This window comes from Sus scrofa, chromosome 14 (genome assembly GCF_000003025.6).
Source record: "Sus scrofa isolate TJ Tabasco breed Duroc chromosome 14, Sscrofa11.1, whole genome shotgun sequence".
NCBI classification, from domain to species: domain Eukaryota; kingdom Metazoa; phylum Chordata; class Mammalia; order Artiodactyla; family Suidae; genus Sus; species Sus scrofa.
Window position 1 is genome coordinate 46653250 of NC_010456.5, and position 16973 is coordinate 46670222.

Here is a 16973-nt window from a genome sequence, read left to right on the forward strand (position 1 = left end):
AGCTTTATATGGATGATCTCGCTTAAATTCCTCAACAACTCCATGAGACAGATGCAATTATTACCCCCTCCCGCGGTAACAACTAGAATTTCTCCTCAACAGAAGCTGAAGGACTTGGCGGAAACTGCCCGCTACCAAGCGGCCTCAAGTGATTTGAAAGTTTAAGAAAAACCAAGTCAGTACATGTAATACATGCAATTAAGTGCTAAACAGGATTGGCCGCTCGGCGTTCGAAACGCAGTCTCCTGGGGCGCCACACTCGGCGCAGACCTGGTCCGAAGGGCAGTCCCTTGCTGAACTGAGGAGTGACTCATCTCCCGCGCCCCGGGAGCAGCCTCTTCTTGTTTTCCTGGGAAAGGCGCGCCGGGCTCCCCGCGTCAACCAGTCTTGCTAGAGTAGGCGTACCCCTACGAACAAAAGCGTTCGGAGTGACGCTGCCTTAGCCACTCAACGTCGAGGGTAATCCCGCGCCTCCAATTAGATCTGAACTTCCAATTGGTAAAGTCCTACTGAAGAAGGTGGGACAGCGGGAGAAAGTCCCGCCTCCCTCAGAGTTCTCAGCCAATCGTGGTGTCTAGGCTGCAGCCGCCGAGTTAGGTTGCGTTGCGTGTAGCGCTCTGAAGGGCCTGAGGGCGGGGCAGGGAGCAGGCCGGGGGATGCGGGGAGGGGACGCTTCCCGCGGGTGCGCGGAGCTAGGACGGTGACAGCCACGCGCGCACGTGCGCGCCTGGCTGGAGAGCGGCCCCTGAGACCTCTGTTGGCCGCTGAGAGGCGCGCAGGGTCTGGGCAGCCGCCGTCTAGGGCCCCCGTCCCTGGGCGTCCCCAACGTCCCCAGCCCGAGTCCCGGCGAGAGCCGGGCGGTGCCCGCCTTGTCTGTCCCTGATCGCGATCTCTCCCCGCGGCCATCAGGGCCCGCCCCCCAACTCCCCTTTCCGTTCCCAGGGCACGGTCCTCGCGGCCCATGCTGGCCGCTGGGGGCCCGCGCCGCTCAGACAGCTCCCGGGCCGGCCGGCCGGCCACCATGGTGGCCCTGAGGCCTGTGCGGCTTCTCCAGGGAGGCTAAAAGGTCCAGAGTGCAGGCCCCGGGGCCCCAGGTTCCCGGGCCTGAGCCCCACGCCATGGCCGGGGCCATCGCTTCCCGAATGAGCTTCAGCTCTCTCAAGAGGAAGCAGCCCAAGACGTTCACCGTGCGGATCGTCACTATGGACGCGGAGATGGAGTTCAATTGCGAGGTAACCGGCCGGCAGCCCCTACGGGCTGCAGCGAAGGGAGGCCTGGCGGGATCGGGCCCTGGTGCGGATCTGGCACCGACCTGGGCGCCCTTGCCGCGGTGACAGTTGAGGTGGAAGCTTCGGGATTCTGTTTATATCATCTCTGGGCAAAGACTGAGAGGGTCAGAACCGGAAGGAGCCATCTAGGCCCAAATCGTCATGTTAAAGATAATCGCTGCTTTTTTCAATGGGACTTTTGGGTTTGGAAGTGCTTCCTGAAGGTTTTCATTCATTGTTATTCCAAGAGTCTGAAAACATCCGTGGTAGCGAAATTTAATTTTCAGTGTCAGGCTTTAACTTCAGCTTTATAGAGTTTTTAACTTTATTCGATTATATTATGTACCCCAGCTATTAAAAGTTGCATCTCATTTTATTGCACAGTCTACAGTAGTTGTTTCCCTTTTTCACAGCTTAAATTTTCTGGAAAAAACTCTTCGAGGAAAAAGATGATATCCTAAACTTTCCCTACAGTTTGTATCACAATGATAAGTTATCCTTTATTGAATACGTCCTAAGTGTCAGACATTCATACACTTACCTCTCAAAACAACTCATTTAGGTGGGTACCCCAAACCATATATCCAGTAAATGGTGAAGGAGCGTTTTGATTCGAGCCAATACAGTACTGCTCTCAAGTAATTTTATGTCCTTGCTACTCAGAGTGTGGCCTGGGGACAAGCAGAATTGGCAACAGCAACATAAGTCAGTGGTTGGCAATTTTTTTTCTGTAACGGGCCCATAATAAATTTTTTCAGCTTTTCAAGCCTTAGGGTCCGAGTTGCAACTGCTCAACTCTTCAGTTCTACCTCTGTAGAACAAAAATGGCCTTAGGCAGGATCCCTTCCAGCCTGACAGGGTGAGGAACTCCAGTGACATGGTGCTCTGTAAACTGGTAAAATTTATTTTTAAAAAACAATTTAGGAGTTCCTGTCGTGGCTCAGTGGAAACAAGTATCCATGAGGACACAGGTTCGATCCCTGGCCTCAATCAGTGGGTAAGGATCTGGCATTGCTATGAGCTGTGGTGTAGGTCACAGACACAGCTCGGATCCCGCGTTGCTGTGGCTGTGGTGTAGGCCAGTGGCTACAGCTCTGATTCGACCCCTAGCCTGGGAACTTCCATATGCCACAGTATGGCCCTAAAAAGACAAAACAAAAACAAAAACCAATTTAGAGAGTTCTCTGGTGGCACAGCAGGTTAAGGATCCAACGTTGTCACTGCTGTGGCTCTATGGCTTGGGTCACTGCTGTGGCGTGGGTTCAGTCCCTGGCCCTGGAACTTCTACATGCCGTAGGTGTGGCCAAAAAAATTTTTTTTTTGTAAACCCTCTGGAAGTTGTTCTAAGAGCAGACATCAAGTGAAGAAGCATCTACTCAAGAAAATCTATGAAGGGGGGTCCCATCATGGTGCAGTTGTTAACGAACCCTACTGGTATCTGTGAGGACGGGGGTTCAATTCCTGGCCTTGCTCATCGGGTTAAGGTTTCACTGAGCTGTGGGTATAGGTCAGAGACGCAGCTTGGATCCTGCATTGCTGTGGCTGTGGCATAGGCCAGCAGCTGTAGCTCTGATTGAACCCCTAGCCTGGGAACCTCCATATGCCGTGGGTGCGGCCCTTTAAGACCAAAAAAGAAAAAAGAAAAAGAAAGAAAGAAAATCTATGAAAATTCGGTAAAGGAGTTCCATTGTGTTTCAGCAGTTATGAACCTGACTAGTATCCATGAGGATGCAGGTTTGATCCCCGGCTTCGCTCAGTAGGTTAAGAATCTGGCGTTACCCTGTGCTACAGTATAGGTCACAGACATGGCTCCGATGCTGCATTGCTGTGGCTGTGGTATAGGCCAGCAGCTACAGCTCTGATTTGACCCCTGGCCTGGGACCTTCCATATGCTGCAGGTGTGGCCTTAAATAGAAAAAAAAAAAAAAAAAAAATCTGTAAGAAAGGCAGGAGTTTGTGGTGTTTGAACCAGGACCATACCACCCTCCCTGCTCCCAGCTCTACAAGGTAGAGATTCTGCTCTCAACCCCGCAGCCCAGTACACAGGGCTTCCTCTCCCCCTACCCCCTAGGCAGACAGCCTTCTTCCCAGAAGTGCATAGTTTAGGGCTTCTGCCCAAGGCTACTTGTTGCTGAGGCTAAATCCTGGGTGAGTGAAGCTGAATCATGGAGCTTCCTTCTTCCACCCAGCTCTTACTTATGGAATGTGGGCTGTATTACAGGTGTGGCTCTCCGGGAATACTGGAGTCCCAATGACCCTCAGTTTGTGAGATGGTGGTTCCAGCCAGGAGAAGCAAACTGAGAAGGCCTCAGGCTACTGTGTCTTCCCTTACCCCCTTCTATCAGGGGCTCAGAGATTTTGCCTGGAGGGAGAAGCAGGTTTTAAAACCCTTAGCTCCTTACAGAAAGTAGTGACTTTTTGTTTGCAAATAGAGTGTGGAGAATTTATGACTAAGGGGACTCTCTAGAACTGAGGAGCTTTTGGTGAAAGGCAATTGGGAAATTTGTGGATTTAATGAAGATACTGTATAGTCTATAGGCCAGTTAGTTTGTAGGAGTCAATAAAACATCTGGAAAGAACCAAACTAAAATTCTGGAGTTGGAAAATACAATGACTGAGATGAAAAATTCACTAGAGGGGCTCAAGGTAAATTCCAATTGGCAGAAGAAATAATTTGTATTTGAAGATAGATTGATAGAGTTTATATAAGCTGAAGAGAAGAGAGAAAAAGAATGAAAACTGTACAGAGCCTCAGAGAAATGAGGATCTTTCAGTGCACTAACATATGTGCAAGGGGACTACCAGGAGAGGAGAGAGAAAAAATATTCAAAAAAATAATGCCTGTGGAGTTCCTTGATGATGCAGCAAGTTAAGGATCCAGTGTTGTCACTGTCATTGCTCAAGTCACTGCCATGGGGTGTTTCAATCCTTGGGCTGGAGACTTCTGCATGCTGTGGATGTAGCCAAAAAAAAAAAAAAAAGGCCGAAACTTCCTAAATTAATTGAAAAACAATAACCTGTATCTTCAGAAAGTTCAATGAACTCCAAGGAGGATAAACACAAAGAGATTCACAAACAGACTCATAGTAAAAGTATTGATAGATTAGGGGAACAATCTTGAAAGCAGCAAGAAAAAAAATGACTTGGTACATTAACAGCTACTTCTCAGCAGAGGCTGTGGAGGCCAGAGATGGATGTCATTCACAAGTGCTCAAAGGCAAAACTTGTCAGCTAAGAATTCTATATCCAGCACAGCTGGATATTAATGAAAAGGACATTTAAAAAATAAAGTTGAGTTCCCTTTATGGCTCAGCAGTTAACAAACCCGACTAGGATCCATGAGGTTTCGGGTTTGATTGCTGGCCTTGTTCAGTGGGTTAAGGATCCAGTGTTGCCGTGAGCTGTGGTGTAGGTCACAGACTCGGCTGGGATCTGGCTGTGATGTAGGCCGGCAGCTGTAACTCCTATTCGACCTCTAGCCTGGGAACTTCCATATACCACAGATGCAGCCCTAAAAAGCAAAAAAATAAAATACAGTAGAAATAAAGTTGAAATACTTTTCCAGATAAACAAAAATAGAGAATTTGTGGGGTTTTTTTTTTTTTGGCTTTTCAAGGGCCCTTCCCACGGTATGTGGAGGTTCCCAGGCTAGGGGTCGAATCGGAGCTGTAGCCGCTGGCCTATACCAGAGCCACAGCAACACGGGATCCGAACCAGGTCTGCAACCTACACTACAGCTCACGGCAACGCCGGATCCTTAACCCACTGAGCAAGGCCAGGGGCCAAACCCGCAACCTCAAGGTTCCTAGTTGGATTCGCTAACCACTGCACCACAACGGGAACTCCAAAAATTTGTTGTTTAAAGTCCCATCTCACAAGAAATACTAAAGGAAGTTCTTCAGGCTTAAAGCAAGTGACCCTGTAGATAGTAATTCAAATCCATGTGAAAAAAAAATCAAGAGCACCAGTAAAGGTAATTATATAATTATAAAATATAGTATAAATGTATATTTTCCCCCTCTCTTCTTTTAGCGGATTTAAAATGCAATTGCATAAAATAACTTGTATTTAATATATTGTTCAGCCAATAACACAAAAATGTAATGTATGTGTAATATACTTGCCAAAAACAGCACAAAAGAGGTGGGTGGGAACAAAGCTATAAAAGGCTAAGAAATAACTAAATGATAAAGTAATAACTGTAACAATGTATTGTTGGGTTTGTAACTTTAATAGATGTAATATGTAATAATTATAATACTGTAGAAAAAGAAGGGAGTAGAGTTACATAGGAATAACATTTTTCTTTCTGTCCCCGCTGTGCTATGGTATGCATAAGTTCCTGGGCCAGGGATCGAACGCGAGCCAGACCAGTGACAACACCAGATACGTAAACCCACTGCACCACCAGGAAACTCTCTAACATTTCTATATAGCACTGGGATTAGGCCAGTATAAATCTGAGGCGGATTCTGATAAGTTAGGATTACATGGCAAACCCTAGAATAATTGCTTTAGATAGACTCTTTAGGGTGTTCCCTGGTGTTCTGGTAGTTAGGACTCAGTGCTTTCACTGCTGCAGCCCAGGTTTAATCCCTTGTCTGGGAACTGAGGTCCCACATTAAGTTGCCTCATTCTGTGGCCCCCACTCCCCAAAAATATTTAAAAGTATAGCGGAAAAATAAATAAATAAAAATACAGGAGTTCCTGTTGGGACACAGTAGAAACGAATCCGACTAGGAACCATGAGGTTGTGGGTTCGATCCCTGGCCTCCCTCAGTGGATTAAGGATCTGGTGTTGCTGTGAGCTGCAGTGTAGTTTGCATACACGGCTCAGATCTGGCGTTGCTGTGGCTGTGGCATAGGCCAGCAGCTGTAGCTCTGATTTGACCCTAGCTGGGAACCTCCGTGTGCCATGAGTGCAGCCCTAAGAAGCCAAAAAAAAAAAAAAAAAATATATATATATATATATATATATATATATGGAAAGAGAGAGAGAGGAGGAGTTCCCATTGTGGCTCAGCAGTAATGAACCTGACTAGTATCCATGAGAACGAGGTTCTGTCCCTGGCCTCGTTCAGTGGGTTAAGGATCTGGTGTTGCTCTGAGCTGTGGTGTAGGCCAGCAGCTACAGCTCCAATTCGACCCCTAGCCTGGGAACTTCCATATGCTGCGAGTGTGGCCCTGAAAAGCAAAGAAAAAAAATCATTAAAGAAATTTAAATGCTTCTCTACAAAATATTCTTAATGCCAGTCATATGGTAGAGGAATCTGAATAGGCTTATAACAAATGAAGAGAGTAAATTAGCAATAAAAATACTACCCACAGTGAAAAACACAGGTTCTGCCCACTAGAGGCCCACGTGGCTTCACCACTGAATTCTACCAAAATCTCAAGAGCAATAAATACCAATTCTTCACAAACTTTTCCAAAAAGAAAAAAAAAAGAAAAGAAGGGACCACTTCCCAACTCATTTTATGAGGCCATTCTTAAACTGATACCGAAACAAGAGCAACTAGAGACCAATATCTTTTATGAATATGGAAGTGAAAATCCTTATCAAAAATATTAGGACTCCAGCAACATATTAAAAAAAACCCTGAGTTCCTCTTGTGGCTCAGTGAATTAAGAATAAGAACCCAACTAGAGGAGTTCCCGTCGTGGCGCAGTGGTTAACGAATCCGACTAGGAACCATGAGGTTGCGGGTTCGATCCCTGCCCTTGCTCAGTGGGTTAATGATCCGGCGTTGCCGTGAGCTGTGGTGTAGGTCGCAGACCTGGCCTGGATCCCACGTTGCTGTGGCTCTGGCGTAGGCCGTTGGCTGCAGCTCGGATTCGACCCCTAGCCTGGGAACCTCCATATGCCGCGGGAGCGGCCCAAGAAAGAGCAACAATAACAACAACAACAACAAAGACAAAAAGACAAAAAAAAAAAAAAAAAGAACCCAACTAGTATCTGTGAGGTTGAGGTTGTGGGTTCGATCCCTGGCTTCAGTCACTGGATTAAGGATACGGCATTGCCGTGAGCTGATATGTCTCAGATCTGGCGTAGGCCAGCAGCTGCAGCTCCGATTTAATCCCTAGCCTGGGAACTTACATATACCACAGGTGTGGCCCCCAAAAATAAAAAATTTAAAAAGAAAACTATCTACCGTCACTAAGTGGGCTTTAATCCCAGGAATACAGGTTGGTTTAATATCCAAAAATCAGTTAACGTAATGTAATGTGTCATATCAATAGAATAAAAAGCAAAAATTACAAGATTATCTCAATAGTTGTAGAAAAAAATGACAAAATCCAATAGCATTTCATGATAAAAACACTCAACAAAATAGGAATAGAAGGGAATTTCCTCAGCCTGATAAAGAGCATCTGTGAAGACTCTAGTATTACACTTAATGGTGAAAGACTACATGTTTACCCTCTAAGATCAAGAACAAGACAAGGATGTCCACTCTTTGTCATTTCTTTCTTTCTTCTTCTTCTTTTTGGGGGTCTTTTAAGGCCATTCCCATGGCATATGGAAGTTACCAGGCTAGGGGTCAAATTGGAGCTGCAGCTGCTGGCCGACACCACAGCCACAGTAACACAGGATCCAAGACTCATCTGTGCCCTACACCACAGCTCACGGCAATGCCAGATCCTTAACCCACTGAACGAGGCCAGGGATCAAACCTGCATCCTCATGGATACTTGTCAGGTTCAATACTGCTGAACCATGGTGGGAACTCCTAAATAGGTGGATTTTAAGGTATTAATATCTCAATAAAACTGTTTTTTTTTTTTTTTTTAAAGCAGCCTTTAGGGAGCTCGCATTGTAGTGCAGTGGATTAAGGATCTAATGTTGTCACTGTATGGTTCAGGTTGCTGCTGTGGTGTGGGTTCTATCTCTGAACTGAGTATTTCTACATGCTATAGGTGTGGCCAAAATAAATAAATAAAAATAAAAAGTAGGCCTGCACCACAGCCACAGCCATGACAGATCCAAGTCGCATCTTCAACCAAAGCTGCAGCTGTGGCAATGCCAGAGCCTTAACCCACTGAGCAAGGCCAGAGGTGGAACCCGTATCTTCAGAGACATTATGTCAGGTTCTTAACCCACTGAGCCACAAGGGGAACTTCCTGGACATTGAAATTGGAATCTCATATAATTTTCACAAGTGAGAAATATTATTAAAAATTTATTTTCAATCATTTAAAAATGTAAAACTCATTCTTAACTCTCAAACTTCACAGAAACAGGCAGTGGGTTGAATTTATCTGTGGGCCTTAGTTTACACCCCTGATGGAAGTTACTGTTTGATAAATGTTGTGAAAGAATGACCCATAGGGAAAGTAATTTTTAGTTCAGCCATAAATTATAAAGAAAAACTCTTGTTTTTCCTTCTTTAACAGATCCCAGACCCCAAGAGGATGGACAGTATTATCAGCAAAATCAGGGTTTCTCAACCTTGGCACTGTTGACATTTGGCCTGGGAATCCTTTGTAGTGGGGACAGTACTGTGCATTGTAGGATGTTTAGCAGTATCTCTGGCTTCTACCCACTGATGACAGTGGCACCCCCTACTTTGCCCCAGTTGTGACAATTAAAAATATCTTCAGACTCTGTCAAGTGTCCCTGAAAGGAAAACACCCCCTCCCCTCCACTTCAAGAACCACTGATCTATAGGAAGGAATAATATTCAGAGAGGGAGAATGTTATAGTATACAGCCTGGCAAACTTTTCTTTTTTTTTTTTTGCTTTTTAGGGCCGCACCTGCGGCATATGGAGGCTCCCAGGCTAGAGGTCGAATCAGAGCTACAGCAACCAACCTACACCACAGCCACAGCAACACCAGATCCTTAACCCACTGAGCGAGGCCAGGGATTGAACCTGCAACCTCATGGTTCCTAGTCAGATTTGTTTACACTGCTCCACAATGGGAACTCCAGCAGCCTGGCAAACTTTAATATACACATAAATGACCTGAGTGTCTTGGTAAAATGCTGATTCTTGTCCTGTGGTTTTGTGGTTGCCTAAGAGTTCCACGTTTCTAACAAATTCTCAATTAATGCCACTACTGCTGGTCCAGGGACTACACTAATAGCACAGCAGTGGTAGAAAGTGCATGGCTTTGAAATAAGACAGACCTGGGATTGATTTCCAGCTAAACTACCTTAAAGCCTAGATACTTAAGCTCTCTGAACCTCAATTTGCACATCAGTAAAATGGAACTAATATTACTGACTGTGCCAGGTTGTTAGAAGGACTCATGGAATGCTTGGTTGGGCAGAAAGGAAGGGACTGTAGTCAGCTTCAAGTAGGAGGCTCAGGTCACTGTGGGCACTGACTGCCCTTTTGTGATTTGTCCAGCCATTGCATCTCATCAAACCTCAGATTTCCAGTGAATAATACCTGATTGTGGAGTTCCCATTGTGGCTCAGTGGTTAATGAATCCGACTAGAAACCATGAGGTTGTGGGTTCAATCCCTGGCCTCGCTCAGTGGGTTAAGGATCCGGTGTTGCCATGAGCTGTGCTGTATGTCAAAGACGCAGCTCCGATCTGGTGTTGCTGTGGTTGTGATGTAGGCCAGCAGCTACAGCTCCGATTAGACCCCTAGCCTGGGAACCTCCATATGCTGCAGGTGCGGCCCTAGAAAAAGACCAAAAACAAAAACAAAAACAAAAAAACCTGATTGTAAATGATGTTCATATAGTCTCTTGAAGAGTTTCTGCTGTGGTTTTGCTGCGGTTTCATGGAAATGAACCCAACTAGTATCCATGAGGATTTGAGTTTGATCTCTGGCCTTGCTCCGTGGGTTAAGGATCTGGCGTTGCCGAGAGCTATGGTGTAGATTGCAGACATGGCTCCGACCTGGTGTTTCTGTGGCATAGGCTGGCAGCTGTAGCTCCCATTCGACCCCTAGCCTGGAAACTTCCATAAGCTGCACCTGCGGCCCTAAAAAAAAATTTCTGTTGAAAGTAACCGTATTTTGATTTATGATAGCGGAGAGAACTCTGAGAAGTCATTAGTCTTACTCTCCTACTCTGTTTTCATGTTGTATCTTAACAAGCAGATGCTAATGCAAGGAGATGGTAGATGCATTTTGAAAAGAAGAGAGATGATATCTAAGGAATTCTGAGGCTTTTTTGAGATCAAATGCAGGTGGCTTTCTAAGAACTCAATTTCAGAACCAGTGGTAGTTAATGTAATGAATCATGTTATCCTGTGCTAATAAGTTCAGACTTTATGCTGCAGAGATAGGGAAAAACCTTTTTCTTGCACTATTGGCTGCATTGCACAATTGGCTTGATGCTTTGGAGGATTTTCCCACTTGAAAGATTTGATATTTGTCATTTTGAGAAAGTGGGTGCTGAACGGAATTTGCCAGGAGGCTAAATGGTTATTTTTTATCTAGGCTGGAATTTTACTCTAATAATTCAATCTCTCAATAAGAAGAGCCAGATATGAAAAATTTCTCGAAATTGAGTTGTGAGAGATCCTGATACCATCTTATATTGAAGACAAAGCCACCTTCTCCTGTTGGTTGGCATCCCAAACATTTTCACGTACCTGAGGGGAATTATGACTGGATTAAATACCAACATTACAGATCATTCCAACATTCAAGGAGACAGAAAGTGGTCCACGACAGAAGGAACTTTCGAAAGGGGAAAACAAAGATTGAGTCTGGTGATTTCAGTAAGATGTTAAATCCTAGACATCCCAAGATTTAGGCAAATGATTCCCTTCCAAGATGTAAATCCCAGGAGGGAGTTCAGACTGGTGTTTGAACCCTGGCTTCTCCGTGGCTCCTCTGTGTGTCCTTGGGCGCATCTTTTTTGCCTCCCAGGCTTCAGTTCTTCAATTGAAAAATAAGAGAGGAGAACTTGATTTCAGAGGCCCTCAGCTTTGGAGTTCCCACTGTGGCTCAGCAAATTAAGAATCCAACATAGTGTCCTTGAGGATGCAGGTTCAACTCCTGGCCTCCCTCATTGGGTTAAGGATGTGGTGTTGCCACAAGCTGCTGCTCGGATCTAGTGTTGCTGTGGCTGTGGCATGGGCCAGCAGCTGCAATTTGATTCCTAGCCCGGGAACTTCCATATGCCACAGGTGTTGCTGTAAAAAGAAAAAAAAAAAAAGCCCTCAGCTTTGACATCCTATTTTAGGTGATCTGGGCAGAAGCAGCTTATTGCACAACCTTCTCTTTCATATCTCCTTCTTAGGTAGGAAGTCATCTTAGGATTTGAGTATGCAGGTATAAGAAAAATCTGCTAGAGGACAGGACAGATATTGCTTAGGGAAGAGCTGGCATCTTGACGGAGGAGTAAGTTGGCTTGAGTGGAAGGAGACCCTACCACTGCCACCAGCTCCCTGAGTGATCTTGGACTTACCTGTCTATTTTTTTGTGTGTGTTTTTTTCAGGGCCTTACCCGCGGATATGGAGGTTCCCAGGCTAGGGGTGGAATCAGAGCTTACACCACAGCCACAGCAATGCCAGGTCCGAGCCGTGTCTGTGACCTACACCACAGCTCACAGCAACGCTGGACCTTTAACCCACTGAGCAATCGAACCTGGGTCCTCATGGATACTAGTCAGATTTGTTCTGCTGAGCCACGATGGGAACTCCTGTCTATTGTTTTAAGGTATAAATGAGGTGGACCTCTCCAGACACTTACCCCAGGGCCTGGCCATAGTAAGCATTTGCAAACATTAGTTTCTTAATGTTATGCTTTGGGAGTGTGGGAATAAAGAGGAGGGGTCTCCTGCCAGAGGCACTGTGAATTTTCTCCTTTAATCACTCTTCATTTTTTTTGAATCTTCTTCAGGTTATCCATGCCTTTGTAATTGTAGACCCTCTAAACTCTGCAATTAGCCTAAATATAATGAGTTTTACCCTATGCCATATATTTAAGGATCTTCTTAATTGTAGTGTGCTCTGTAATTGATCTCTGTTTATTTTGATGTCCACAGTGATAGCAGGATTCTTTTCTGATTTCTGCCATGCTTAATTGTTCTCTATTCCTTTGTCCCCAGTTTGTCATTTTTTTATATATAATTTTTTTTATTTTCCCACTGTACAGCAAGGGGGTCAGGTTATACTTTCATGTATACATTACAATTACATTTTTTCCCCCACCATTTGTTCTGTTGCAACATGAGTATCTAGACAAAGTTCTCAGTGCTATTCAGCAGGATCTCCTTGTAAATCTATTCTAAGTTGTGTCTGATAAGCCCAAGCTCCCGATCCCTCCCACTCCCTCCCCCTCCCATCAGGCAGCCACAAGTCTCTTTTCCAAGTCCATGATTTTCTTTTCTGAGGAGATGTTCATTTGTGCTGGATATTAGATTCCAGTTATAAGTGATATCATATGGTATTTGTCTTTGTCTTTCTGGCTCATTTCACTCAGTATGAGATTCTCTAGTTCCATCCATGTTGCTGCAAATGGCGTTATGCCATTCTTTTTTATGGCTGAGTAGTATTCCATTGTGTATATATACCACCTCTTCCGAATCCAATCATCTGTCGATGGACATTTGGGTTGTTTCCATGTCCTGGCTATTGTGAATAGTGCTGCAATGAACATGCGGGTGCATGTGTCTCTTTTAAGTAGAGTTTTGTCCGGATAGATGCCCAAGAGTGGGATTGCGGGGTCATATGGACCCAGTTTGTCATTTTGAAATTTCTCTTTTATTTTTGATGACTTCTCTGATTATTCATGCTACTTTTGCATTCTTGTCCAAGAACATTTTGGGGGGTTGTTTATTCCTAATTTCAGAAGTTAAAGCATTTGAGGTCTTAAAAACCCAGAATTGAGTTTTCTCTGGAGCTGCTCATCTTTTTAAGCCAGCTGGTGCTGAGGCTTCTCTGGTTTGTTACAGGATGGTGTGTTCCATCCTCCTTTTGTGCTTTGTCTGATTTAGATCCTAAATCCATATGTTTTAGTATATTTTTAGCAAGCAAAAATTTATTACCAAGTTAGTGCTGACCTCGGGGAAATGTATCTTTTAATCAAATCTGCAGTCACCTGTGCTGAGTCGAGGCATTTGTCATAATTTGTGACTCACTCTGGCACCACTAGGTGGGGTCAGAGCACATCATTTCTAAAGGAATTGGGCCTTCTTTCCTCTCCCAAATCCCACTACTATTCCTTTTGGCTTTGCCAAATTTGGACCTCCCTTGGAAAATTCCCAACAGCTTTGTGTTAGTGAGTTACGTTACTCACAGCTTTTCCACCCACCTTGCCCATTTTCATCTCCCAGTTTTAGTTGTTTCGATAATCTGACTTTCAGGTAAAACAGAACAAGCCTGGAGTCAATACTAAACTTACCTGAATTGATCTTTGATTTTAAATTCACCAACCGTGTATTTATCCAGTATTCTACTCCTATTGATTTTAGATTAAATCAGTCTCATAAATATATTTGAAAAGCCTTCAGCCTACAGTAGTTCTCATCCATTTATAGACTTTTTTATTTTGTAGTTTTGGCTGTACCTGCAGCATGCAGAAGTTCCCAGGCCAGGGATCGAACCCAGACCACAGCAGTGACTGGAGGCACATCAGTGACTGTGTCAGATCCTTTAACTGCTAGGCCACAAGGGAACTCCTGTAGTCATTTCCCCCCCAAGTCCTGCCCACTCATCCCTGTGTCTTCCAGCTTCTTAAAGTCTGTCATTCTCATTGATGACCCGGAACTCGAAAGGTCAAGCCAGAAACCGAAGCAGAGTTCAGGGCAGGAGGAGTTAATCAGTTGGTTAACACTTAGTCATGGGTGGTGTTTCATAGTCTGTTCATTTTACTTCATGTTGAGGCATTTGAAATTGAGCTTTGTGTCTTGCTGGCACTGAATTACTATTGTTTCCTATTCATAGCTCTCTGCAGAATTCTTATTCTCAGTATTTTAAACATTTGTAATCATTGATAATTGCTGAATATCAACAGCATGCTTGGTATTTAAAAAAACTTAAAAAAACCTCTATTTTTCATTAGCATTATAATCACCATTTCCGTTACACTAGAGAGTTCAGTATTATAAGTCAACTTGATTATTAGGAGTAAACATGATAGCATGGCAGAACCTGAGTAAAGGAAAAGAATGTAGAAAGCACACATAAATTAAGGGCAAGTGTCATATATGGAGTTCCTGTCGTGGCGCAGAGGTTAACAAATCCAGCTAGGAACCATGAGGTTGCAGGTTTGATCCCTGGCCTTCCTCAGTGGGTTAAGGATCTGGCATTGCCATGAGCTGTGGTGTAGGTCACAGACGCAGCTCGGATCTGGCATTGCTGTGGCTCTGGCCTAGGCCGGTGGCTACAGCTCCAATTAGACCCCTAGCCTGGGAACCTCCATATGCCATGGGTGCGGCCTTGGAAAAGACAAAAACAAAAACAACAACAAAAAAAAAACAAGGGCAAGTATCATCTACGTCCCTGAAAATGATTTTAAGATATAGAATGGGACATTAAAGGATTAAATGAAAATTTTTATAGCAGTGAAAAAAAGTGTTTCATGGTTTATACAAAACCGTCTCAAGCTCATAAACTCAAAGGGTGTTAATCCTGAAAGACCACTTGATGATTATGGAAGCTGAAACCCAGAGAGGTTAAGTGACTTTCCCAACACAGCAGGTTCGGGTGTTTTATAGCTGTTTGACAAGGCTGTGATTGCTCTCATGTTGTGAACCAAGAGTCCCAAGATAGAGATTGTCTCCTTTGCTTTGGGGGGATTATAATGCTTTTATAGCATCATAGCTATTGTTTCTTTTTGCTTTGTCATGTCAGCGGCTTTGAAGCACCTCATCTTTTTTTTTCATGGCATTGTAAAATCTGGACCTTGCACAGGGCATGAGAGATTGACAGATGAAGAAACTGAGGCCCAGTGGAGTTGCATGGCTCACCCAAGGTTGTGCGTGGTGGAGGGAGGGGGTTTAGGATATAAACCCGCTCTCTGGGTTCACTGCTGCTGCCATAACCTGTCTCCACTTTAACAGGAAGTGTACCAGAATCCTCAAACATAAGGACGACCCCCTCCCCCCAAAAAAACCTAATTCATTGCGTTTTGAAAGACCTATCAGAGTTTAAATGTCTATGTTGTGGTGTGATCTATTTCTTACCGGTTGGGCTCTTCTGTGGACATTTTTTTTTGGTTGGTTCTTTGAGATGTAGATTTCCTTGTCACAGTGTTTTTAGAGAGTGGAAATCAGTATGTGCCACCAAAGGGGGAGGGGTATATACCTTCAGGCACAATTATGCAATTAGAATTTTAATAAGGAATGTTAGAAATTCTTGCTTCACTGTAATCATTATCTATAAGACCCATCTACTCAGAAGCCTCATCTAGATGTCATCATCATCATTATCATCTGCCAACCACGAGCATTTATGAAGTGGTCACAGATCATGCAGCACTTGTTTGAGTCCCAGGAGACTCTGTGTGTGTATGTGTGTGTCCTTGTCTTCAAGGAGTTTATGATCTGCAGAATTGCAGGAAAGACAGGAATCCGGGGAAAGACAGACACCTAACTTTTCTGAGTATGTAAAGTACGTACTAACTCACGTATCTAGTACCGTCTGAGGGGAGGGAGGTGGGGTGAGCTAAAGGAATGGCTTTTAGAAAGGTCTGATTGTAGATAACTGGAAGCACACCAGTTTGCTGACTTGGGAGGGCCCAGGCTGCCTTGTGACAAGGCAGGGCAGTTGGTTGGAGAAGAGAAGTAATTGGTGGAGGACCTTGAAACTAATACTTTAAATAGATTTGGCATGCTAACAGAGATGATAGGAAAATTCCTTGCTGAGGCCGATTATGGAAGAAACTGACAGGGCAGGATTGGAATTGGGATTTATCTATTTATTTGTTTTTCAAAGAAGAGTTTTCAGATAAGGGATTTGAGGGGCATGATTGATAGAACAGAGACCTGTCCCTCTCTCTCTCTCTTTGGCTAAATCCTGTTTCTATTTGGAGGGTCCCCTTTTCCCTCAGAGCTAATGGCTGATCAGGAGTGGTATATCCTTAACCATGACAGGAAGCACAGACATGACATAGACCTTCTTCCATGGTATAGTGATGTCAAACCCTGAGTCGGGGAGGGTCAGTTTCCCACCCCCATTACTGCACCTTTTTTTTTTCTTTGATGAACCAGAATAGATTTCAGGAGTTCCCATCGTGGAGCAGTGGTTAACGAATCTGACTAGGAACCATGAGGTTGCGGGTTCAGTCCCTGCCCTTGCTCAGTGGGTTAACGATCCCGCATTGCCATGAGCTGTGGTGTAGGTTGCAGATGTGGCTCAGATCCCACATTGCTGTGGCTTTGGCGTAGGCCGGTGGCTACAGCTCCGATTCGAGCCTGGGAACCTCCATATGCCGCAGGAGCGGCCCAAAGAAATAGCAAAAAGACAAAAAAAAAGAATAGATTTCACTGGAACTTATTATTCACTACTGCACACCAGAATCATTTTTATAACTCTTTCCATTGTGTTTATCTTGTAAATGGAGGTATTTGACTTTTTTTTTTTTTTTTTCCTCAAAACAGACAAGTAAAAGCCATATATAGGTTTGGATCTGGTACATCAGCCTCTTAAATTCTCAACTCTTCTATGAAGGGGTTCTTATAGGGCAGCCATGACTACAGAACAGAGCTCATAGTCCTCCTCACTCTGAAATCTTGGTAAACACGTGGCACATGGCCTGTGCCCGGGGAGGCGCAGTTCCTTCTGTTGCTCTGT

General features: G+C 44.4%; 1 protein-coding gene across 4 annotated transcripts in view; it reads left to right on the top strand.

The window, feature by feature from the left end:
• The window catches only part of NF2 (neurofibromin 2), a 72553-nt gene continuing 56199 nt past the window's right edge, over positions 620 to 16973 (top strand). The window contains exon 1 of one of the 4 annotated variants that reach the window (XM_003483446.4): positions 620 to 1232. In XM_003483446.4, the coding sequence (XP_003483494.1) occupies positions 1119 to 1232 (114 nt within the window). In that variant the 5' untranslated portion in view covers positions 620 to 1118. The remainder of the gene's footprint in view (positions 1233 to 16973) is intronic. The other 3 variants (XM_005670787.3, XM_013983030.2, XM_013983029.2) reach the window with 3 other exon arrangements.